Source organism: Rattus norvegicus, chromosome 13 (genome assembly GCF_036323735.1).
Source record: "Rattus norvegicus strain BN/NHsdMcwi chromosome 13, GRCr8, whole genome shotgun sequence".
Classification (NCBI taxonomy): Eukaryota; Metazoa; Chordata; class Mammalia; order Rodentia; family Muridae; genus Rattus; species Rattus norvegicus.
The window spans coordinates 70,230,961-70,254,386 of record NC_086031.1 but is presented as its reverse complement, the minus strand read 5'-3'; the positions used below and the strand labels follow the sequence as shown (position 1 = coordinate 70,254,386).

General features: G+C 45.8%; 1 protein-coding gene and 1 long non-coding RNA gene across 2 annotated transcripts; one reads left to right on the top strand and one right to left on the bottom strand.

Annotated features, from left to right (window-relative positions):
* The first annotated feature begins 1,512 nt into the window (after positions 1-1,512).
* Positions 1,513-4,517, top strand: LOC102547468 (uncharacterized). The gene is made up of 3 exons (NR_132127.1): positions 1,513-1,558; positions 2,175-2,293; positions 3,418-4,517. It is a non-coding gene; the product is annotated as an uncharacterized LOC102547468 (long non-coding RNA).
* A 17,525-nt stretch (positions 4,518-22,042) lies between these two features.
* Rps17l3 (ribosomal protein S17 like 3) lies at positions 22,043-22,796 on the bottom strand. The gene is made up of 2 exons (XM_008769692.3): positions 22,561-22,796; positions 22,043-22,392 (listed from the first exon to the last, which is right to left on the bottom strand). The coding sequence occupies exons 1-2, from the start codon at positions 22,794-22,796 to the stop codon at positions 22,221-22,223; spliced, it is 408 nt and encodes a 135-aa protein (XP_008767914.1). The 3' UTR covers positions 22,043-22,220.
* Between the last annotated feature and the right edge of the window lie 630 nt (positions 22,797-23,426).

Below are 23,426 nucleotides of genomic sequence, written 5' to 3'. Positions count from 1 at the left end.
GATAAGTTCCAGTTCTCTTCAGGAAGCCTCTTGCCCTTGCTGGTCTCTATTGCTGTCTCTGGTGCATCCATCACTCCCAGAGTTCAAATCCTGCTTCCTGCTCCATCTCTTTCCTCCCACTTGAGGCACGGGCAAAGCCCAGACGTTGCCTGTCTCCTCTCTGTCCTAAAGCAGCACTAACACGAAGCAGTCGTGAGCAGCAGACTTTCCCAAAGATGTTGTGGCTAATGAGAACAGACAGAGCTACTGTTGCCTAGAGCAGGAAATAATTTCAAATTTAACATCAGATGTTATTGTTCCTAGAAACGCGTTGGCCATTCCTTCTGTGAAGAATGTCTGCCCGCTTGTGTGTCCCTCCTTGGCATCCCCAGGGCACTCTAAAGCCAAAGCTGTCTAAAGGGAGATCAAGAAATATCCCATCTGTCTATATGGATGGCACTGTTATTTACTAAGAGCCAATGAGTCTACTAACCGCCTGCTGTATCTCCCTTAATACTCTGTACAGTTCCCCGCTGGAGTCATTGTGTAGCTACTTCCCGGTGAGAGTTTTCTTTTGTTGTTGTTCGTTTTGTTTTGTTTTCTTAGTCTGCTGTTGAGGAAATGCAGGAGCTGGGATCAGAACCCTGCTCCTTCTACTCCAAGCCTGTGCTACTAATTGCTGTGCGGCCGCCCCGCCCCGCCCCACACACTCCTTAGATCATCAGAATTCAGATCTGTTACTTACCCCTTAACTCAGCGAAGTTTTCTGTAGAGGCAGGCAAAAATTCCCCTAACATTTTCTCCCATGCAATTGAATCCTTTGCTCTGGCAAATCCTCCCCCCTCCCCCCCACCCCCAAGAGAACTTTCATGTCTGCCCAGATCTCCTTCCCAGAGGCGGCGCCTCTCTGACTCCTCTAGATAACGTTTTTTTGCTGTCTCTGTCCCTATTCCCCTTCCTCATACTCTGTCAACTAAGGAACGAGCCTCATTTCATACCGGGAACTAGAATTCATTTGTTCTACCCCCTTTTTGAATCAGGGGAACCCATAAAGTGACAACACAGCGAGTCTCTCATTTCTCCCACAGCTGGGGGCAGGGAGGGCTCCCCAAGCTGAAGTCCTTTTCCTCCTCTTATCTCCCCGGCCTTCTCAAAGCTAGGTTTGGCATTCCATTAAGCCAGTCTGCCTTCCTGAGTCCTCATAATTCTAAATTATGTCCTTGCCATTGGCTAGGACAATAGCCCCAGATAAGAGGGAGCAGACATTCAAATAGAGTGCTTTTACATGACCTTGGCTCTGACAGGCGAGAACACGAGAAGCCAGTCTGCACAAACCTGAGGGAAGAAATGACAAGTCGGCCGCTCTTAGAAACACACAGTCCTGTCTCCTACACCAAGGGACGATGAGTCACAAGCCAGAGAGCAGATTTTAGACAGTGGGGGTGGGCTACCTATTTGCTGTGAGGCATGCTATCAGGAGAGAGAGAGAGAGAGAGAGAGAGAGAGAGAGAGAGAGAGAGAGAGAGAGAGAGCCATGCACCGTGTGATGGATGGAGCTCAGCGATACTGAAAGATAATGGTAGGAAGCAGACACAGGAAGCTGGGTTGTAAAAGTGTTGGTTGGGCAGAAGATTAGGGGTCCAGGGGATCAGGAGGAGTGGAGCAGGCCTGAGAGAAGACTGACTCTGGATGGTGAAGGCCTGTGGCCACGTTCCTGTAGAACAGTGGGGGAGGATAAGCAGGCCCCAAGTAGAGTATAGCAGAAACAGAGGTGGGGGTGGGGTGGGAGAGACTGAGAGTGGCCTGTTCAAAGGACAATGAGTCACCCACTCGGCTTTTCTGTTTTCCTAACAGCTGTCACATGACAGCAGGCATCCAACGGGTTATCATTTCTTCTTTTAAAGACCTCAAAAATAAAGTAAGAGACCCAAATTCTCAATTTGGAAAATTCGCCCGTGGTGTCAGCACCTCCGAGCCTGAGGAGGTGATAATTCTTGAGCTCAAGGTGAACCTGGGCCCTGGCAATGTTCTCACCCTCGCTGGCTAGAAACTCCGTTTATTTAATGCCGTGGTGATTTGGGATTCTGTCTTAGGAAAACCTAAAAATAACCCTGCCAAATCTTGCTTTAATCAGTAAGCATCAGGGTTGATCCCGACATTCTCGAAGCTGATCACAAACGTTTCCACTGTCTTAGATACTTTAGAAGCTACGGAGCCAGGAAGTGTCTCTCGGCCGGAACTAATCCTGGTCACATTGCTACACAAATGTCCTGGCGACTCCCCATCAGTTCCATTTGTCTTTCCAAACTTCCAGGTATGTGTTCAGTGAGGTTGGGTCATAAGCTCTTCTCCCTAGACACTACTGAAGCAGCCCCAGTTCCAAGTCTGATATAGGAAGTTGGTCTTTTCTGTTAAAGAAGGGGCTGCTTTTCCCAGAACTTTATATTGAGGAACTCTCTCTGCTTCTGACTCAACCTAGAAAGAATCATTCTTCTCACTTACTATCATTGTTTTAAAAGTCACTTTTTAACCAGTCTCTCTTTCCCATTGGTTACTATATATCTCCAGTGCATTCAGACGGGCGATTATTTTAATAGGGAGAGAGAGAGATCTGAGGGAGGGAAGGAGGGAGGGAGGGAGGGGGAGAGAGAGAGAGAGAACCAAAGGAACACTTGAGATACCCTGCTCTCTTAGTCATCCGCACATGCTAGGGAACAACCAGCTAAGCCTCTCTTGGGTACGTGAAAGTCACCTTTCCCCAGCTCAAAATCACATTTCAAAGGGTGTCTGGGTGCAAAACTAAGGCAAGTAAAACCTACCCACAAAATAGTGTTAAGGGGAACACACTGTTTTCCACAACAGAGCACAGCTGGTCTGTGCTCAGAAACAGCAGTGAGCGACCCGGGCTGCAGGGAGCTGGGGTGGCCTTGAACAGAGCACCTAACATCGCTCTACATTTTCATTTCATTTAGAAAACAAGTGGGAAGCACCCATTGTGCTTTGGCTCATGGTGACCAGAGGAAAAGAAATAAGTCTAAAAGCGCTTTGTAAACCTCAGGGCTTTATCAGGATCACTTAAGGAAATCACAGGGGTGACTCTGTGGGGACATGAGATACCTGGTGCAAAGCTTCTTTGTCAGTGGGTGTGAGTGGTGTCTGTGAGCACACACAGGTGCCGGAACGAAAGGCACGTGCCGCTATACCCAGCTTTGTGTGCGTGTGCGTGCGTGCGTGTGCGTGCGTGTGCGTGCGTGTGCGTGCGTGTGTGTGTGTGAGAGAGACTCTAGGGATGGAACTTGGGTTTTCATGCTTTTTCTCAGAGCCTCTTTCAAAATGGCACTTCAGTATCCGCCATTTATGTGATTTAAATCCTACAATTAGCAGGTTATTAATTAATACCCTAAGAAAATACTGTTCTGCTGTTTCTTTGTCTTCCAGACGAACCATTTATCTCTGTACTTGTCACTTAGGATTCTCTCCACGGAGGAAAAGTGTTTGGAAGAGCTGGGAGGAAACAGAATGACATTTTTCTAAGTGTCTTCTGTCCGGAGACAAGGAGCTTCCCCTTATACCTCATATGACAATTGACCTGACAACATGGAGCAGGTATAGAAGGAGAAAATACACTGAGAGCAACTGACCAGGAGAACCTAGGAATCAACCAGTTAGAAAGCTTTGAGAATCCCAGTCAGATGAGGGAGGTCCTTCCCGGGTGAACAGAGCACATTCTGAGGCCATGGTCTCAGGGAGGTACAGTGGGAGGCCGCCCAACCCCCTCTCTCAGCTCTGCTCCCTTCTGAAGCCTGATCAATAAGAGTGTCACAGAGCACTTTTCTAAGAAGGCCATGATCTGTGATTCAGGAAAAAGAGGGAGCCCTTCAAGGCAAGTCGATACCCCAATTTCCTAGTGACTGGCTTTGCTCCCTGGAGTGGGCATGCTCAAGATCCAGTTTGAGGTCCCTATCTGAAGCTTACTCTCAAACTGCCTGATTTTAACTCTTCACCATTTGAGGCAAAATCATTACATGAGTTGATGTTAATGGGCAGGAAACGAGGCCCCTAATTTTTGCTAAATGAAATATTATTTCTCCCGCGCCTTCCCATATTACCAGCAGTCGCCTTCGCTTATGTGGGGAAAAAAACCCCAAAGAACATTTAACCTCAGTCCTGACAGCTCAGTATGACAGCTGCCACTGTCTTGTGGGATCTTACTTGATGCCCTCCTTTATTTACAAGGCAAATAATCCCAGAATTTCCCTCTCCACTGAGCATTTGGAAGAACCGCCCTGTAGCAATGTAGGACCAGATGGGTGGTGTCTGGTCGGGCCTCACTCTAACCTACCACTCTCTCAACTCTCTGCTGAGCCTGCCTCTACTTCCTGATGCCTGAAGCCCTGTTCTTTCTATATCACCATTCGCTAAGCAGCAAGAGCTTGGAGACTGGTTTGTTTTGTTTTGTTTTGTTTTTCTTATATATAAGTGGAGAAGGAAGTTCTTCTTTGAGTGGTATTCTGACTAATAAAGAGTGAGGTTATAACACATTTCCGCATCTTCCTTGGAACAATGGATCACTATACTTCATAAGTAAATGGGGGATAAAACTTGGTAGGAAGAGAGGGTTCGCTGACAACGTATTAAATCTTCTAAACTAGAGAGGCCTGCCCAGTACTACTCCCGATGAGCAGGCATGTGGTAGGGAGATGGGAAAGAGAAGCGGAGTGAGTTCTGTACTAGGAAGACAAAAGGAACTAGATACTCAAGGGTGATGAGGAACAGCCTAATGTGAGTAGCCCTAGATGCCACCTGAGGCCACAGTGTTGTCCCAGGCCAGGCTGCCACAGAGGGCCATGTATGGGTCCATGGCCCTACAGCAGCAGGGGTCTGTGTCTATGTCCATGGCCCATGTTACCGCCAATGGATGTCCCTGGATTGGGCTGGGGCCATGTCGATGTCTGTGGGCTGCACAGAGCTGGCCCTGCCCCTCCCTCGCCTGGGAGAGGTGGCCCTGATGGAGTGAGCTCAGGAAAACTAGCAAGATGACCAACTCAGCTACCACCCAGGCCCAGATGCAAGGCTCTGAGCTGGCCCACCCCAGCATCTAGTCCATCTATGAGCTGGTGCCCGTGAAGGGACCGGTTCGTATAACAAAGCTGCAGGAGCTCCATGACACAGGGCAACAACAAGATATCCTAGAGGAGTCCTGGTGAAGATCCAGTATTGATGGTGTAACTGGAGCCAGAGTCATCCAACCAGACCATTGTTATGAACATTTGCCAGTAAAGCTGTTTGGGGGTGGGGTTGGGGTTGGGTTATACACACCTTGTGACACACCACAGTTTCCATAGCAAGATTGTCTTGTTTGATTGTTTTTGTTTTCTTTTGGGATGGAGGAGGTTGCAAGGAAGGAGGGCAGATACAGAGGGTTGGGGAAATGAGTGGGATTGAGGTGTCTGAGATGCATGATGTGAAATTCACAAAGAATCAATGAAAAATGAAAAAAAAAACAAAAACAAAAACCAAAACAATGGATTGCAAGTGATTCAAAAGCCTTCCAAATTAGAGCTGTGCCTGGTGGCTCACACCTGTAATGCCAGCACTCAGAAGATGTATCCAGACAAGACTGGAATTCATCAGAAGAGTCTGTCTCAGCAGACGAGAAGCTGGTGATAGAGCTCTCGCTTGGCATTTGATAAGTCCAACACCGTACACAGGAAAGAAAATAGTTTCAAAGTCAATTATGGAGTACCACTAACTGCCTCTTTTAAAAGTAGTTTCTCAAAGTCCTCCGCCCCACAGTGAACCAATCAAGACGGCGGCGGAGATGGTTACACAGAAACAGGACTCTGAGATTTAAGCTTGTACGGCCAAATTACAGTAAAAATAGTGTTTCACCAATTTATTGCATAGAGATTTGTCAACCGCTGTGAGAGACAAAAGAAGTGAACGGTATCTCTGTTCCCTAGGAACTTGATCATTATTTAAATATGTACCTTGAGTTGGAGAGTTACTTCAGAGGATAAAAACAACTTATGGCCAGGCTGAATTCCATCCCCAGATTCCACAGGGTATGAGAGAGTTGTGTCCCAAAAGATATCCCCTGACCTTCAAAAGACACGCGCGCGCGCGCGCACACACACACACACACACACACACACACACACACACACACACACACACACAGACACACACGAATAAATAAACGTAAATAGTAACTACAGTGGATAGAGGAGGTTATGGGGGGTTGTCGATTCAGTGGGTAAAGTGTTTGCCATGCAAGCATGAGGGCCCGATTTTGACCCCAACACCCCCATTTCATAACTCAGGCATGATGACACTCGCCTGTAACCCCCGGGATGGATAGGGCCAGAGAGGGGAATTCTGAAGGCTTTCTCTGGACTCTACATGCGAAAGCAAGCACCTACTCGCAACACAGAAATCGAGGGGAGGGAGGGAGGGAAGAATGGATTGCAAGTGATTCAGAAGCATATTTAAAATTGACTAAAGAAAGTGGTTTTATGGAATTGAAAAGATGGCAGAACGGAGTGGCGCACATGGAGGGAAAAGCGGAACTAGAGCGGGAGTGGGGCCACAGCGGGCAAAAGATCGTGTCCTTACTGAGTAGGGCTCACCTAAGATGCGGACCCCATAGGCCTGGCCTGCCGTCACCCCCGCTGCTGCTGCCATGGCTGTGCCTGGGTTACCCGCATGTCAGCCATCTTAGAGGGCAGGATGATATACAGCCTGGAGTTGGTGCAGGTCCTGCTCCAGACACACTGCCCCAACTAGATGATAACCCTGACTCTTAACAACAAGATATCTGAGATGAAGAATGGTTCATGTTTTGGATTAAGTCGCCACGAAAGACTGATGTCTGTGATTCGTGCTGCTTCTCCCCGCTCCCCCATCCCCGCTGCCCAGAAGCGGTGCTGTTATCCGTGGCCTGTGCTACCACAGGAAGTCATGTTGAGGTCCATGGTCTGGAGACAGGCTGGTGTCAGAAAACATGTTGATGTCTCTGGTCCATGTTGCTACTAGAGACCATGTTAATGTCCACGATCTGTGCCGGTGCTAGAGAGGTTGTCTGTGATAAATGCTGCTGCAGGCTACTAGGGCAAGGAAGCTTCTTCTGCAGTGGTGTCGATGACTGCAGACTCATACCTGAAAACGAGAGGCGTGAATGGCTTCTGTGCCAACCTCCCCTTACCCCCACCTCCCGACCCAGAAAAGAAACCGTTCAGGCGTCAAACTACTGAAGAGAGTCCTTTAAATTGTAATAAACGTAGCTCTTCACTGTTGATGGCTTCTGGGGCGGGGGGCGGGCTGAGGGGGACCAGCACAGAGGACTCTGTTTTCTTTAAAGGGCTGGCCACTGGAAGTTGAACCATGTTCAATTCAGTCTATGGGCAACACACACTGAACTTGGTATTGGGATTTTTGTTTTCGGTTTTTTATGGGGGAGGGGTTGGAACTGGGAGGAATGGGAAGCAGACGCCACGGGGTGAGTTGTTTGCAATTCCCAAATAATTAATAAACATCATGTTAGGGAAAATAAAATCCATTAGAAATCCAGGAAATGAACAGTGATGACAGAGAGCTCGCGCTCACCTGCGGGACTCACGGACGTTTTCCCCGTCACTCAGGAAACTGGGCATTTTTAATGTTTCTAGAGGGCTGTAAAGTGGTGTGGCTTCTCAGAGGGGACATCTGGCAACAGGAAGTAAGAGCTTCAGAAGGGTTCAGTGCCTTCTCTACTGGAATTTCCATAATTAAGAAGTAAACATTATACTTTATAATAGGAAAGAAGCTGGAAGCAGTCCAAATGTTTGGTAATGTAGCGTGGACCGAGTTACTGCATATTCATTAGTAAAGTGTGTGCAGAAATTAAACACCATGTTTTCAAAAAACAAATTCCACAGCGTTCACACCATATTGTTGAATGAAAAGCAGCTGACTATACAGACGTGCATGGTATGAGCTCAAAAGATGCACACATACATCCATATATCTCAGGATTGTTGCACATAGACTATTTAATGGTGGCTACTTCTGGGTTCTTTGAAAATCTCTAAATTTCATACTGTGTTGTGTGTGTTATACATACATACACATGTTGTAAGATGTGGATTGTATAGATCTGTTTGAATATAAAATATCAAAGACATATTGTTATGCTACGCATCACCTTTGTAATTACCAATAAATGCATTAATTCATTTTGCGTTTGGTTTATTGAGATAGGCTCTCGTGGCTCAGTCTGACCTTAAATCTGCTAGGCAGCTGAGATGACTTTGCAGCCCTGATCCTCCTGTCAGTGCCTCTAAGTGTTGGGATCTTTGGTGCATGTACTGTAACTGGAGTTAGCTACCTTTAGGTTCTTCTTCCTTCTACCCTTCTCCACCCTTTCAACCCACTAACTCTAGATAGGAAAGAAGAAAGGGCAAAGGGGGAAAGGGACCATGTTATTGTTCAACTACTTCCTTCTAATTAAGGGTGTCAAGTTTCTTTGGGAAGTTAGGGTATCTCATTTCTTCTTCTTGCTGCTTCTTTGCATACAACTACTTAATGAATTGAGACCAACAGCAACCAACCTCCAGCCAGCCACCTCCCCTCAGAGGTTCTGTAGTGGCTTGTGTTAGTAGTAATGCTAATTTCATTACTCAAAAACCTGTTTGCAGTGTCTCATGAGGAAGTAGGACTAAAGGAAGCCTGTCCCCAGTTAGCTTTTGAGTGACTAGTAAAGTTACTGGCGGTCAATGACTAGGCAGGGAGACAGGGGTAGGACTTTTAGGATTGCCTGGAGCAGGAAGAGTTGATTCCACCATAGTGAGGGTGTAGGAGACAGACCATGCCGGAAAGGGGCAAGAGGATGAGAGAGTTGACATGTAGGTACAGGGGGAAAGCGGCCCCAGGAGGACTGCCCAGCAGTGTCCAGGGCAGTAAAGATAAAATATAGATTTAGTAAGTATTAATCAGGAGTATCAGAAGGGAGTGTGTGTTAGCCATGTGGAGTTAGGGAGTGGCCCAGCCAATGAACTGTTTAAGGTATTTAAAACAGAAGGCTGTGTATATGTCTTTCAGGAATCCAGAACATTGGGACGATAGAGAGAAGAAGCTTGTGCACACTGGCTTGGACGTTTAGGGCAGATTAGCAAATTACAGCAATCAGGCCCCTAGCCCTGAAAAGTCCCCAGAATCCCAAATTTCACACAATAGCAGAAACTAACTGTAGCTGGCAAAATCATGCCGGTGCTATAGAACATGAGGCAAATCACAGCCAGCTGCTGTGGACAATCTGAAGCAGCCCCATATCCCACACCTGGGATTAAAAGGAAAACACACTCTCATAATATTTCTCACGTTTCTTAAAGAAACCAAGATTCCAGAATTCTCACTCACGACACCATATTAAGCTCAATAATTCTATTGTTTAAAAAGAAAGTCGTGGAGGCTGCTGGGAGGGTTTAGTAGGTAAAGGGGCTTGCTGCGAAGTCTGACAACCTGAGTTAGGACCCAACTCATGCAAGTTGGCCTCTGACCTCCCTGCGTGTGCCACATGGCGTCTGTGCAGATCACACAAAGGCAAATACAACTTTAAAAAAAGAGAGAGAGAAAAAAAAGCAAATATTCTGTGAAGGACCTTCCTGTTTTAGATGTTAAGCAAGTTATGATTTCTTTTTTTTTTTTTTTTGCCATTTGGGTTGTATTTTTTTATTTATTTTTGCCCTGCTGGAGATTAAACTGAGGATCTCTTATATGCTAGGCAAGTGTTGAACCACCAAGCTATATCCCTAACCCCAGGAGACTTGTCGATCCTTGAATCTTGTTCGACTTGACCAGACAATATAGCACCATTGTGACAGGGCAAGCCAGGGCAGAGAGTCATCCACCTTGTATTCTTGCTGAGACCATTTGATCTTGATGAGAAGCTCTGTGGAAAACTTCCCAGTTCTATTCTAGGGAACCAAGGTCACGATGTCCTGGCTAACTTAACTAAGCTTCTGCCAAACTGCCTGCTTGTACAAACCTCCCCCTCAACCTAACTGCTTGTCTTAGCTTCTGTTAAACTGCTTGCCTGGGTAAAACCTCTCCTGCGGCTGCTGAGTGAGACGCCCGGATGCGGTTTTTGCCTTTAAAAACCTACTCTAAACTCTAGATATTACACGTGGGTCCCCAATACCTGAGAGTAGTCCCAGCTGGATGGAATAAAGACTTTGAAATGGCTATAAACTTTGTCTGAGTGGTCATTGCTGGTGGGCTTCCCATAACACCGTGTCTCAAATACCAAGCGTGAAAATAATGAGCCACCATTTATTGTTTATCCTATTCTGTGATGAAGATGATGAACTTAAAGAGACAGCAACAGACCTGGCATTTAACTGAACCCTGAAAGTCTGGCTCCAAAGCCCACATCCCTCATGTGTGCACACAAATACACTCTCTCCTTTACAAAGGGAACCTGGAAAGCATATCGACTTCATAAACATTTAAATGGGGTTCACCGAGCACAAAAGGAGATGTTAGTTTTGATAAATGAAAGAGCATGGAGTTTGTTCTGGGTTACCTTGAAATTTTGCTCTCAGGGCTACTTGAAGACACCAATCTCTTCCAAGTCCATTAAGTGAGCAACAGAGTTGGGGTTTGAGCTGAAGAGGCTGCCCTGGGATTTCACACTTTTGCCAGCCACTGCATGCCCAAGTCCAAGACTTGTGAGGGAAGAAAAGGTGTGCTCAGTGTGACTCAGGCTGGCCCTCTGACATCTCCATTATCCAATTGGCAACCACCTTTCTTTCCCAGCTGCGTGGTTGTTTGGAAACCCTCACGTACTGTGCTGTATTTCCCAATGTTCAAACGCATGCCACTTCTCCGACTCCTGACTCTAATTTTCCTCCTGACAGACATGTCTCTTTACTATAATAAATCCAGTCCCCATCTCAGCCTCCTAGAAATTGATTGCGTTGTCTGGTGAGGCGTGAGAAATTTGTGCTTGAGGATAAGGGTCACTGTAAGAAAATGTAAACGTTTAAAATTAGATGACAAGAATCACACATATTTCCAAAGGAGGCAGTCCTAATGGTTTTCTGAATGCACAAATGATAGCTTTTGTGAAGCTTTTAAAGTGCTTTCCTGCTAACTCTGAAGGAGCTGGATTTGTTTTCTTTGAGGTTTTTAATGGAATTGCAACATTTCATTGTGCTCACCGGGAGCAGTGAACTGAATATAAAGTGGCAGGCATTAAAAAGAAAGCCAGTGAGCTGGAGCCCAATTTGCATGAAATACGTTATTATTTTCTGTTTTTCCTCTAAGGTATTTAAATGCTCTTATAGGAAATGAAGGTGACTTCTCCTTAAATCCATCCATCTTTACCGCCTGCCTGCCTGCCTGCCTGCCTGCCTTCCTTCCTTCCTTCCTTCCTTCCTTCCTTCCTTCCTTCCTTCCTTCCTTCCTTCCTTTTTCCTTCCTTCCCCTCCCCCCACTTCTTTCTCTGCAGGTCTTGCTACCTGGTGGCCCTCTCCAACCACCTTCCGTGTCATGCCCAGACTGCCACTAGGGGGCAGTCTGATGCCTCCTTCCCTTCTTATCGCCATTTTCTCCACCGTCTCCACACAGGATTTGGAGGTTGTTGACCTGGATTCGCTCATTACTAATCTCAGCAGTTTCCTACAAAGAAAACGAAAGGCCTTGTCCTCAACACACGCTGCTGGAGTATCGAGGCTTAGAGGCAGGAAGGCAGTTAAGGCAAGACATGAAGAACCACGTTTTTTTTGTTTTTGTTTTTTTTTTTAAAGGACACCTTGGCTTGGGAAGAAAAACTCCATGTTTAAATCTCAAAATGGTTCTGAAACAGCAGGCTCTCTGATTCTTTGGCCAGCTTTCTTTTCTGTAACCCTTCCGAAATAAGATCCAGTCTTTATTCTGAAGGATGATCACATTTTAATGAAGATATCGAAATGATAAATAGCAGTAAAAAAAAATAATTTAATAGAAAAAGGAAACCACATAATCACATTTCTTTTCCGTTTTCAACTCACTGTAATGGCTTCAATATTAAGGAAGGAGAAAATCATAATCCCCTTTCAAAGTTTAATATAAATTCATTTAAACACAGGAAGAAACAGCTTGCTGAATCCTTTCCCGGTTCTCCCATCCTCACCAGGCAATTTAATTAATGGGCAAACAGCCCAATGGTGGATTTTTCTGATACAATGGCATGAAATGAGTAAGTTCCATCTTTAGACCTAACTCTTTGGCACGCCACCCTGGCTGTGTTACAGAAACAGAACCGAGTCATATGGTTCCTGGAAAGTAATTATTTGGCAGAAACCTACCCTTGGATGAATCCACATAGAGCAAGGACTCAGGTGGTCCTTACTCGTGCCAGGCATGGGGTGAGTGTCAGAGAGTGTACGTTGAAGGTATATGTGATGGTTTAATGTGCCTGAGGAGGGGAGGGAGGGCACGTCAAGGGAACACAGATCTTCTAGAGCGAGGCTGTACAGCATCACTACTTCCTCTATTAAATAAAACCTATTTTGACAGTTCATTCACTAGCCATCAGGTGCACGCTGCATGTCTACTGAGCAAAGAGGCTTGCCTAAGAACATAAACGGTGGGTTTTTTTTAAAGAATTAAAAAGAGGAGGTGGGCTATGCCTTTGGTAAGTGTCCATTTCAAATTTGGAAGTCTGGGGGTTTTATTCTTTTAGAAATTGCTTAATAAGTGCGTATTGTACTTCTACCTTGTCCAGTGAGATTGCCTGTCAAGCTTCAAGGCGGCAAGTGAAACACTGATATAGTGTTGAGAAGTAGCCTTTAGACCAACAACCTATTGGTAACATGATAAAAATAACACAGATGGTACAAAAGAGATAAGGCGTAAGACTTTTAAAACTTCCCAAGATCATCCTCATTATTAGAATTTGAATCAACTGGAGAAGAGTTCAGGGATTTCCAGGATTCCTAAAAAGAACTGGGCAGGTGACAAGCCCCACCTCAGATTCTGGGTGAGCAAAGTTTGCTCTGTTTGTACCTCTGAGATTTGCACCACTAACTGCTTCCCAGTGTCTCTGCAAAGGGCTAGGCTAAATGAGAGCCTTACACACAGATGGTGATGTATAAAATAACAACAGAGGTGTCCTTCACACCATGGCTGTGGATTCCATGTTCCTGTCTACTCCTGGCTATCGGCAGGTACAACTCCATAGAACTTTTGAAGGGTCCTAAGAGTTCCTTCTCAAAGGAAATCATTTCCAGGCAACTGAAGACATTCACTTGTGCTCACATTTCCCGTACACACCACTAACAACACATCGAGCTTTTACTGTAGGACAGAGCGGGTCAGGTTCTCTGCTTGCCAGCCCTTGCAGCACTAAGTCCTGGTGAGATTTGGTCTGTTGCTCTGTATTGTAATGCTAAATAGTGACCCTGGTAGCCCAGGGATGATAGAATCCTCAGTATGCCAAGTGACCTTGCTCCTTAAGACTGTTGGTTGAATAAAGATGATGACAGCCTATAGTTGGGCAGAAGAGAGGTAGAGGAGGTTTTTGCTTCCTGGGCTTGGAGTCTGAGGAGGACCACCAGGAAGAGAGAGAAGGTGGAGAGAAGAGAGGATGTCATGGGGTGAGTGATCTTGAAAACTGGCCATGAGGGCTGGCCAATCAGAGTAAGAGCAGCCTGGGCAGACATGGCAAGTCCTATCTCAGGGTTATTGGCGGGGAAGTAGACATAATAGCATAAAGGGTAGGTATCTGCCCAGCTCTAGTGCTGTAAAGGCTTATCATAAATATAAAGGTTTTGTGACTTTTATCCAGGAACTGAATGATCTAAGGTGGGGGTAGAACACCCCCCTCCCCCGTTGAGCTTAAATATTTTCTACAACCCAGTACTCCAAGCTTGGTCGTCTCAGTGTGCAGGAAGCCAGTGAGGGTTTGGATTACTTTTGGCAATCAATAAAAAAACTAGTGCATGCAATTCTGTACTGTGATAGATCCAGGCTTCCTGAAGTGATTGCAGCTGAAGAGGGATACAGCTGCTGGAGGACAGAAGGCAAGGCTACCCAAGGGTTAACCCCAGCACCAGCATTACCCAACAGCTTTCCTTGTAGACCCTGTCTAGGTGTTGGTATTCTGTCTAAGCTCCACCCCCACAGTTACCTGGCAACAGCCAGGTTTGCCTGACTATGTAAGGGGGATGCTTGCCCCCTCCTCATGCTCTTGCTCTTCTTTTTGTTCTCCTCTTCGCTCTCTTGCTCTCTTCCCCTTTGTCCCTTCTCTCCTCATTCCCCTCCCCCTTCCCTCCACGTGCGCATGGCCGGCCTTTACTTTTTCCCTCTTCTACTCTTCTCTTAATAAACCTTTACACACAGAACCATGTTGGCTTGGTGTGGTCTGTCTGGACGTGAGCCGAGATTTCTACCCCAACATTGGTGACCCATATGCAGGATTTGATCTCCCTGTGACTACCTGCCACCCCACCCCACCGCTGCGCACCGAAGGTGGCCATGAAGGTGGCCATCCAGCTTGACTCACAAGCTCTCCAGGAGCACTTGGCAAGATCCAGGCGTGGAGAGGGGACAGAGCGCACCTCTTTCCCTAGCCTAACAAGTCTTAGGACTTTATTTTTCTTATATGCCAAGCAGAGAGGCTGGACTCATGTCGTCTACTGTCCCTTCAGCTCTAAGCTTTATGGTTTGAGTATGGGAAAGCCAAAGAAAGGATTTCAGGCAGGAGCTAGTGAGCCCCTGCTCCAGCTGAATCAAGAATCAGGATTAATAGTTTCTCAAGTAACAACACTGAGTGGTTGCTGTATACGGAGGCGCCATAGACTCTGGATCAGAAAACTCATGTTCCAAGTCACCTACCACAGTGTGGATTTTGAAGGTCCCCAAAGGGCCATGTGTTGGCAGCTTCGTTCCCAGCCCATGGCTCTACTGGTCTGTCTTAAAAGCTTTAGAAGGTGGGGTCTAGTTGAATAAAATCACACCACTGGGGTCCTGCCCTCAAAGGACACTTGTTTCCTTCCCATGTCTTTATTTCCCACTTCAGTGGGGTAGACGACTTCCTTCGATGTGTGCTCTCCCCACCCTTACGATGACTACATTGCTACAGGCAACTGGGCCAAGTGACCATGGGCTGAAATCTGACACTGTGAGCCAAAGGGATTTTGTCTTAGTGAAGAAAGGTTACTAACACTACCAAAGACACAACGTATTCTTTGTTTAATTGGTTGGTTGGTTGTTTTTTCAAGACAAGGTTTCTTGGTGTTAACAGCCCTGGCTGTCCTGGAACTCACTCAGTAGACCAGACTGGCCTCAAACTCATGGAGATCCGACTGCCTTTGCCTCCTGAGTGCTGGGATTGGAGGTGTGTGCCACCACTGCCCAGCAGGACATTGCATTCTCATGTAATTGGGGGAATTCATGACCGTGGAGCCAAGTTCAAATCTTGATTTCACTTGCTAGTTGTGTTATTTTTGTGCTACTTATTAGCTTTTCTGAATCTGTTACTCCACCGTTAATTGAGAATAAACAAACTACTAGACAACAGCTTACAATTTAGAGACACGGCTTAAAATTTGTTAAGCACTCGGCTTACTATGAGAACAGGATATATATTAATTTTTATCACAGCAGCTTCTCTGAGATCGCTTGGAGAAGGGGAAACTAACATGCCTTGAGTTCCAGCTTTGTGCCAGAAACTTCTATGATTATATCACTTAATCTCGATGAAGCAAATGCTGTTATCTAAATTTAACTTACCTTCTCTTTTCCCAGATGTAAAATGAACATAATAATACCTTTGCTACCTAGCCTGAAGAATTCTTAGGAGGATTAAAAACCTCTCGCATGAAAGGACTTTGCAAATTGCCTTTTTTCCCCTATAAAGTGAACATAATAGCTATTGTCTTAGGAAAAGCTGTGTTGTAGCATGAAAAGAATTTTCCATCACCTCACATAGGCTTTTTCAGAGTCATTTGTCCAGTTATTTAGCATAGGGTTTCTGCTCAGAGACTTTATGAGCAGGGACACCAAAATAACTCCCAGGAAGCTAATGTGGGTAGTTAAAAAGAGCTAAACTGACTCTGTAGTAGAAAAACGAAGGCTCGATTTAAGAAGATAGAATGGAGACACTTTTTTTTAAAAAATAAGATTTGTCTATTTTTATATCTGTTCTTGTCTGCATGTATGTATGGGCACTACGTATGTGTAGTGCTCACAAAACCAGAATAGAATGCTGGATCCTCTGGAACCGGAGTTATGGATGCTTGTGAGCCCTTATGGAGGTGCCGGGAACTGAACCCAGGGCCTTTGCAAGAGCAGTCAGTGTTCTTAACCGCTCTGCCATGCTGCCATGTTTCCAGGTCTAGACATTTGTGCAAAGGAAATAACATGAAAAAGGAACAGGTAGAAAATAGTCTCAAGCTGACCTGGAACTCATGGAAATCCTCCTGCCTCAGCCGCCAAGTGCTGGTATTACTGGCATGAATCAACACACCCAGCAAAATCAGTTTCAACAACAAAATCTCTTTTGTTTGGTTAGTTTTGGTGTTTTTGAGACAAAATTTCTCTGTGTAGCACTGGCCATCATCCTGTAACTCACTCTGTGAACCAGGCTGACCTCAAACTCAGAGATCTGCCTGCCTCTGCCTCCTGAGTGGGGGGATTAAAGGCATGAGCCACCACCACACCTAGCAAGTATTGACTCTCAAGTGCAGCAAAAATATCCACTGAGCCTCTTAGGAGCCAGGCAGTGTTCCCGGGATGTATCAAGTGTGTAAATTAAAAAGGAACCTGTTTCCAGGTGATGAAACCGCCAGTCAATACAGCAAATGAACAAGCTACAGGGCAAGCGATCAGATAACACGGATGTTAGAAGTGTCAGGTACCAGAGGAAAACGGTGGAGCATGTAGGGTGATCTGGAGTGACAGGACTAGGTAGCAAACATAGAGGGGTCAGACGGGGTTATGTGGAGAAGGTGACAGCTGTGCAAACGCTTGCAGAAAGTGTAGAAATGAGTCCAGCAGATACACGGAGATGAGCTGCAGGCAGGATAAACAGGTCGGGGGGCAGCCATTCCCGACTCCAATCTGCAGCACTAACACCCCCAGGACTGTTTCAGAAACACCCCATTTTTTAAATTCGTTATTCAGACGGCCCCAGCAGTGCCTTTTCAGTGCATTCTGGTGCTCCGCCAATGAAAGCACTTCTAAACGGAAGCGGAAGTCTAGTTGACTTTTGCCAAGCCTTCTGCCCTGCTTGTCTGAGACCAACACAGCTGGCGTGAACAGAGCAGGGGGAGGGGAAACAGCAGAGGAGGTGAGGTCTCCAGAGGTTCGGCTGAAGGTTCTTGTGCTAGATCTTGCCTTCGGTACTGGAGTTTCACCCATGCCGTAATTTAGGTTTTCACCCAAATGGGGAAAGCAGATGGTAACACTAGCTAACCCAGCTTAGGGAACCTGACAAGAGGCTCCAATCAGAGTCGAGGAAAGTGCATGTTATGGTGGGGGAGCCAAACACCTCACTATAATTAACCGTTTTATCAGCTGCCTTGAAAACCTATCATTGAGAATTTCCAGAAGAAAAAGACTTGGGTTTCCCAGTTGCGACTGTTTGGAACCTGGTCACTGGGGTTTCCATAAGCTAAACTATCATTAAACATTCCTACCATTGAAGGGGGTCATTAGGAGTGCAGGTCCATTGGATTCAACTTTATATTTATTTTGGCTGTGAATCTCTATATAGATTTGTGTCCCTCAAGCAGGGGGGAAAAAAAGGGATGATGGTAATTTCTGATATTTTTTCCTTATGGTGCTGGGAATTTAACCCAGGGCGTTACACATGCTAGATAAGCCACTCTACCACTAAGCCATGCTCCAGGCCCAACAAATCTTTAAAAAGTATATTTTCCCCCTCAAAGATTTAAGTGGCTAGAACAGCTAGAACTTCAGTAAATTGTGGACATTTGAACCCAACTGCTTTGCCTGGAGGATGGATCCATGTTTAATTTTCAGTCTATCCACAATAAACAGCATTTCCCTCGTCTTCACCAACTTGGTTATCCTGCGGTGTTGAACTCTGTGCAGATTTTTGCACCAGGGGATTTCTTGGGGGAAGGTTTCACAAGAGCAGGTCCTCAGGAAAGCACTGTCTCGGGAGAAACGCCTTTACTGTGGGTACAGTCCCAGTGTGGGGTCAGACCTCTGCACTTCAACAGGGCCCAACAGGGAGGGTGCTTCCCAAGCGTAAAGTCTGCTTCTCCTGAGCTTCTTCCAGCTTGGTTCTCAGATGTACCCTGGGAAGATACATCTAATTTAGGAAGATACCAGATCCCGGATTGCTTCAACACTGTGTTAGTTTCATGGACCAGATTCAGCCCTGGCATTTTCCCGAACCAGTCTTGGTCTGTTTCTGATGTTTTCTTCATAGTGTCTCAGTAGCTGGGGTCCCCTGTGAGCCCTTAACCCCCCAACTCACCTCAAATCACAGAGATTTCTTGTGCTTAGGTCCATCTTCCTCAGTACCTCTGTCTGCTGCCCATATGAAACAACTCTAGTTGGGCTGCACACACACACACACACACACACACACACACACACACACACACGATTTATTTATTTTTATTTTATGTGCAGTGACATTTTGCCCGCATGCATGTCTGTGTGAGGGTGTTGGATCTTCGAGTTACAGACAGCTATAAGATGCTGTGTGCTTGCTGGGAACCTAACCCAGGCTCTTCCTCTGGAAGAGCAGCCAGTGCTCTTAACCGTTGAGCCACCTCTCCAGCCCCCCCCCCACCCCCAACCTATATTTTCCAGGTCAAAGCTACTCATCATTTCAAAGTCAGGTCTTGCATCATCTTGAGTGCAGGAAGCAGAGTGTAACGACAGAGGACCCTCAAAGCTCTATAGTGTGCCTGTGATCTCATCTTAAGGGTCAGAAACTATGGCGGTTGGTGAGCAACACTCTTGCTTACTCAGAAGACTTCGAGAAAGTCCCTCCAAGCTCCTGAACTCCAGGCTGTCTTCTGTTGCCACCGGGGATGAATCACAGAGCCTGCCGCCAGGAATGTGACATTTGGGGACTATATACGTAGGACTTGTGGCAGGGAGTGGCAATGGGAGGAGGAATGACACAGACATGTCCAGAACAAAGGACGAAAGGATCTCGTCCTCCACTCCATGACCATCCTGAGAATTTTAAGAGCAAAGCATTGTGTTTGGCAATGAAGAAACAGGTTCAGACAGCTGCCTGACAGGCTCACAGAGCTCTGTGACTTCCCACAACTGAAACAAGCAGCACCCTCCCTTCTCCAGCAGAGACCCCCCCAAAATCCCTTAAATTAAATCCCAGTCATTTTACATTATATTATTATAATTAAATCAGACTGCAAAAGTATGATATAAATATATATTATATATTAAAATTATATATTACATGTATATTGTATTATCTAACAATCTAAAATTAAAATATACTTACATTGTATTATATAAAGTTAAAATTGGAAAACAACATAATGTTGCAGCCTGTGGACAGAACATGGTCTAATACATGCTAGCTGTAATTATTACGTTTATGTCTGGCCTGAGGATGAGACCAGTACCATTTGTCCCCTCAGATTCTAAATCCTTAACACCCCACTCCCACGCCTCTACCCACCTCGTGCCTCTCCACACCTGCCACACACATTCAGCACCAGGTCTCAGCTCAAATCTCAGTAAACGAACAGCGGCTCCCCCTCCCCCTTGCACCCCCTGAGCACTCTAATCAGCCCAAACCAAAACTACTCGAGGGTGGGAAAATTAATATTAAATCCCAAATGCTAAGCAAACATATTGTGGGGAGCTTGTTTGGGTCCTGATTCAGACAAACCACCTATACAAGGACACTTTGGAGACAATCGGGGGAAGTTTAATTACAGACTGGGTAGACCATGATGTCAAAATACGATTGTTAATTTTGTTAGTTGGGATAATGACACTGTGGCTGTTTTCTTAAAGGTCAGTATTTTTGAGAGTGTCAGAGGTGAAATTATGTGATGTCTGGCATTTGCTTTAAGGAGTCTCAGCAAATGACAATTAGAAAAAGAAACAAGTCCTTAGCCACACAGCTTAAAGGCAGAGTGCTTGCCTAGCATACACAAGGCCTTGGGTTCCAACGCCAATACAGACAAAAGAAAAAGAGGACTAGATCAAATCAGTGGGTCAAAAACTTAATCGTTGAATGTTGGTGATAGCCATATGGCACTTTATTGTTAGTGTCTCTACTGTGGCCTTATGAACAAGATGGTTTTGCTGACCAAAAGATTTCAACAGTAGAAAGTCGAGGCTGTGACTGACTGTTCAGAAGATAGTAAAGAATACAGTGAGGATGGCTAGAACCCGGACCAGAGGCAAAAGTCCTGAGGTTGGATGAGTTCTGGTGAGACTGAAATCTGGATCCCTGGAGTCTAGGAGCGAGAGGAGCAGACTAACAATGTGGCAGAGACTAGGGAAAGAGACAGGGCAGGAAACCTATGCTGCTTGCAGGTCCTTGTATCCTGTGGCATCCCTAGGTATAGTGGTTTATAGGCTCATAAAATTGAGTGCTTGGTCATCAAGAAGTGGCATTACTTGAGAGGAGTTAGGAGGTGTGGTCTTGGTGGAATAGGCGTGGCTTGGTGAAGGAAGGGTATTGCTGGGACTGGCTTCTGGGTTTCAAAAGCCCAAGCCAGGGTCCATGTCTCTTCCTGTTGCCTTCAGATACAGATGCAGAACTCTTGGCTCCTCCAGCACCCTGTCTGCTTCTGCACTGCCATGATTCCTGACAGGACAATAATGGACTAAACCTCTGAAACTGTAGCAAGCCTCAAACAAATGCTTGCCTTGGTCACGATGTCACTTCATGGCAATGGAAAACTTCGACACTGGGAATGGTGCAGCCGCTTTCCAGGAGAGCACAACTGGTCCTTGGCTAGACTTCCCTATTGAAATAGAGGAAAGTTAGGATTTCCTTTTTGCCCCAGTGCGTGCATGTCCTAACACTGTGAGGGACCAGGTACAGGCTGCCTCTGCTCTTAAAGTATTTCTACTCCCTCTATTAAAAAAAAAAAATCTCTCTGGGGGCTGGAGAGATGACTCAGTGATTAAGAACACTAACTGCAAAAAAAAAAAAAAAAAAAAAAAAAAACCCAAAAAACGAAACAAACAAAAACAAAAAACAATGGCCACATTATCTCTTTGGGTTGGGGATTTAGCTCAGTGGTAGAGCGCTTGCCTAGGGAAGTGCAAGGCCCTGGGTTCGGTCCCCAGCTCCGGGGAAAAAAAAAAAACCCAAAAAACGAAACAAACAAGAACACTAACTGCTCTTACAGAGGACCTGGATTTGGTTCCTAGCACCCAGATGGCATCTTACAAATTACCTGTAACTCCAGTTTTAGGGATTTTCAGCAGAAAGTGGAAAGAGCTAAAATCACATTATTTTCTCCTTCCTAGAGAAATCAGACAGATGAAGGTCCTAAGAGATGGGAAGATGATGTAAAACTGACGTTATTTATTTTCTAGTGTGGCTGAGCACTATGCCCTGAACCCAGTGGTCAAATAGGCAGCCAAGCCTATGATCGGACAACATTGACGGTGCAGGGAGACAGTACAAGAGGACTTTCACTCACAACTCTGACATCTGAGACATTTCTCTCTTGCGACACCATGGGGTACTGCTTCAACCTCCATTTCTGAGTTCCGTTTTTGTTCTTTTCATTATTGTTTTTGAAACAGGGTCTTATGTATCCGAGGCTGGCTTCAAACGTAACCAAATAGCTGCCGGTGACTTCCAGCTTCTGATCCTCCTGCCTCTACCTCCCAAGTATTAGGATTACAGGCTGGTTGATGTGATGCTCAGGGTCAAGGGTCAAGTCCAGGGCTTCGTGCACACTAGGCAAGCATTGTGCTGACTAAGCTAAATTTTCTGTGTCGGTCCCTGAATATCTGAAATGAGAGAGAGAGAGAGAGAGAGAGAGAGAGAGAGAGAGAGAGAGATATCTCCATGCTTTGGTGGGACATTTAAGGAGTTAGAAAAATAGTCCCTGAACCTGGCTCCAGGAAAAACCCACCTTTCTATGTAGCAGGAATAAAACTATCTTCTTTATATTTTTTCTTGAGTTAGTTTTTCCATTCTGATAATATGGTCCCTCTTTTTTTTGTTTTTTGTTTTTGTTTTTTGTTTGTTTGTTTCATATTCAGATTTATTGAAAATATGGCATAACGGACTAAACAGCTCCACATGGTGTTTTGAAATTCTTCCCAACTGCAGGCTGAGTGACCTGGGGGCTAGAGAGACGGACAAAGTCCGGAAGCTTCAGCATCTCCTTGGTGTCAGGATCTCCCTCAGTGATCTCCTGATCCAGGGCTGAGACCTCAGGAACATAATAATCTCTTCTTCTCTTCTCTTCTCTTCTCTTCTCTTCTCTTCTCTTCTCTTCTCTTCTCTTCTCTTCTCTTCTCTTCTCTTCTCTTCTCTTCTCTTCTCTTCTCTTCTCTTCTCTTCTCTTCTCTTCTCTCTCTCTCTCTCTCTCTCTCTCTCTCTCTCTCTCTCTCTCTCTCTCTCTCTCTCTCTCTCCTTCCTGCAACTTGATGGAGATGCCTCTCGCGGGACCTCTCTGAATCCGCTTCATCAGACACGTGACATAGCCGGCTATCTTGTTCCGAAGCTTTGTGCTGGGGATGATGGCGAGTTCCTCGGACACGCGCTTGTTGGTGTGGAAGTCATTACCCAGGCGCGTGTAGTATTTCTCGATGATGACTCGGGCCGCCTTCTTCACAGTCTTGGTGCGAACGCGGCCCATGTTGATTGGTCTCGGCAAAAGAGCAATATGGTCCCTCTTTTCTTTGAAGTCTCTGCCCTCTACATCTCCCCAGGTCCTGGTGAGGCTGTCAGTCCCCAAACCCCATTCTTTTCCTTGTTCCCCCAGAGAACAAGCTGCCATAAGAGGACCAAGCACATCATCATCCTGGCCATGGCCTTTGGCTCTGAGGCAGGAAAATGACAGAAATAGGTCAACCATGTCCAGGTCAGCAGTGCACCATCCAGCAAAGCTGGTTTCTGCTGCAGCAATGTCCTTCCGATTGGTTCAGATCCTTGCAGCCATGACCCTTGGCCTGGCTCCTAGGTATATACTCACACTCTTTGCTCTAGAGTGAAGAATTACTACATACTGTGGGACTCTGACTAGGTCTGATGCTAACCAAGAAGTCAGGGTTACAAGAGCATGTAGCTTGTCAGTCCAGTCTCATTTACTACTCTGGGATCTTCTGAGGTAGGGATGAACCAATGAACCATGATGTCATCATTGCTGTTAAAAATGTCTATGAGCATGCATGAAATGCATATGTGTATATACATACATATGGTGTGTGTGTGTGTGTGTGTGTGGAGAGAGAGAGAGAGAGAGAGAGAGAGAGAGAAAGAGAGAGAG

Excerpts from the sequence above, each read along its gene's own strand:
- Rps17l3 (XM_008769692.3), bottom strand. The coding sequence starts at position 22,796 with ATGGGCCGCGTTCGCACCAAGACTGTGAAGAAGGCGGCCCGAGTCATC. Across the intron at positions 22,393-22,560 it reads TTGCAGGAAGGAGAGAGAGA|AAGAAGAGATTATTATGTTC; the intron begins GAGAGAGAGAGA and ends AGAAGAGAAGAG.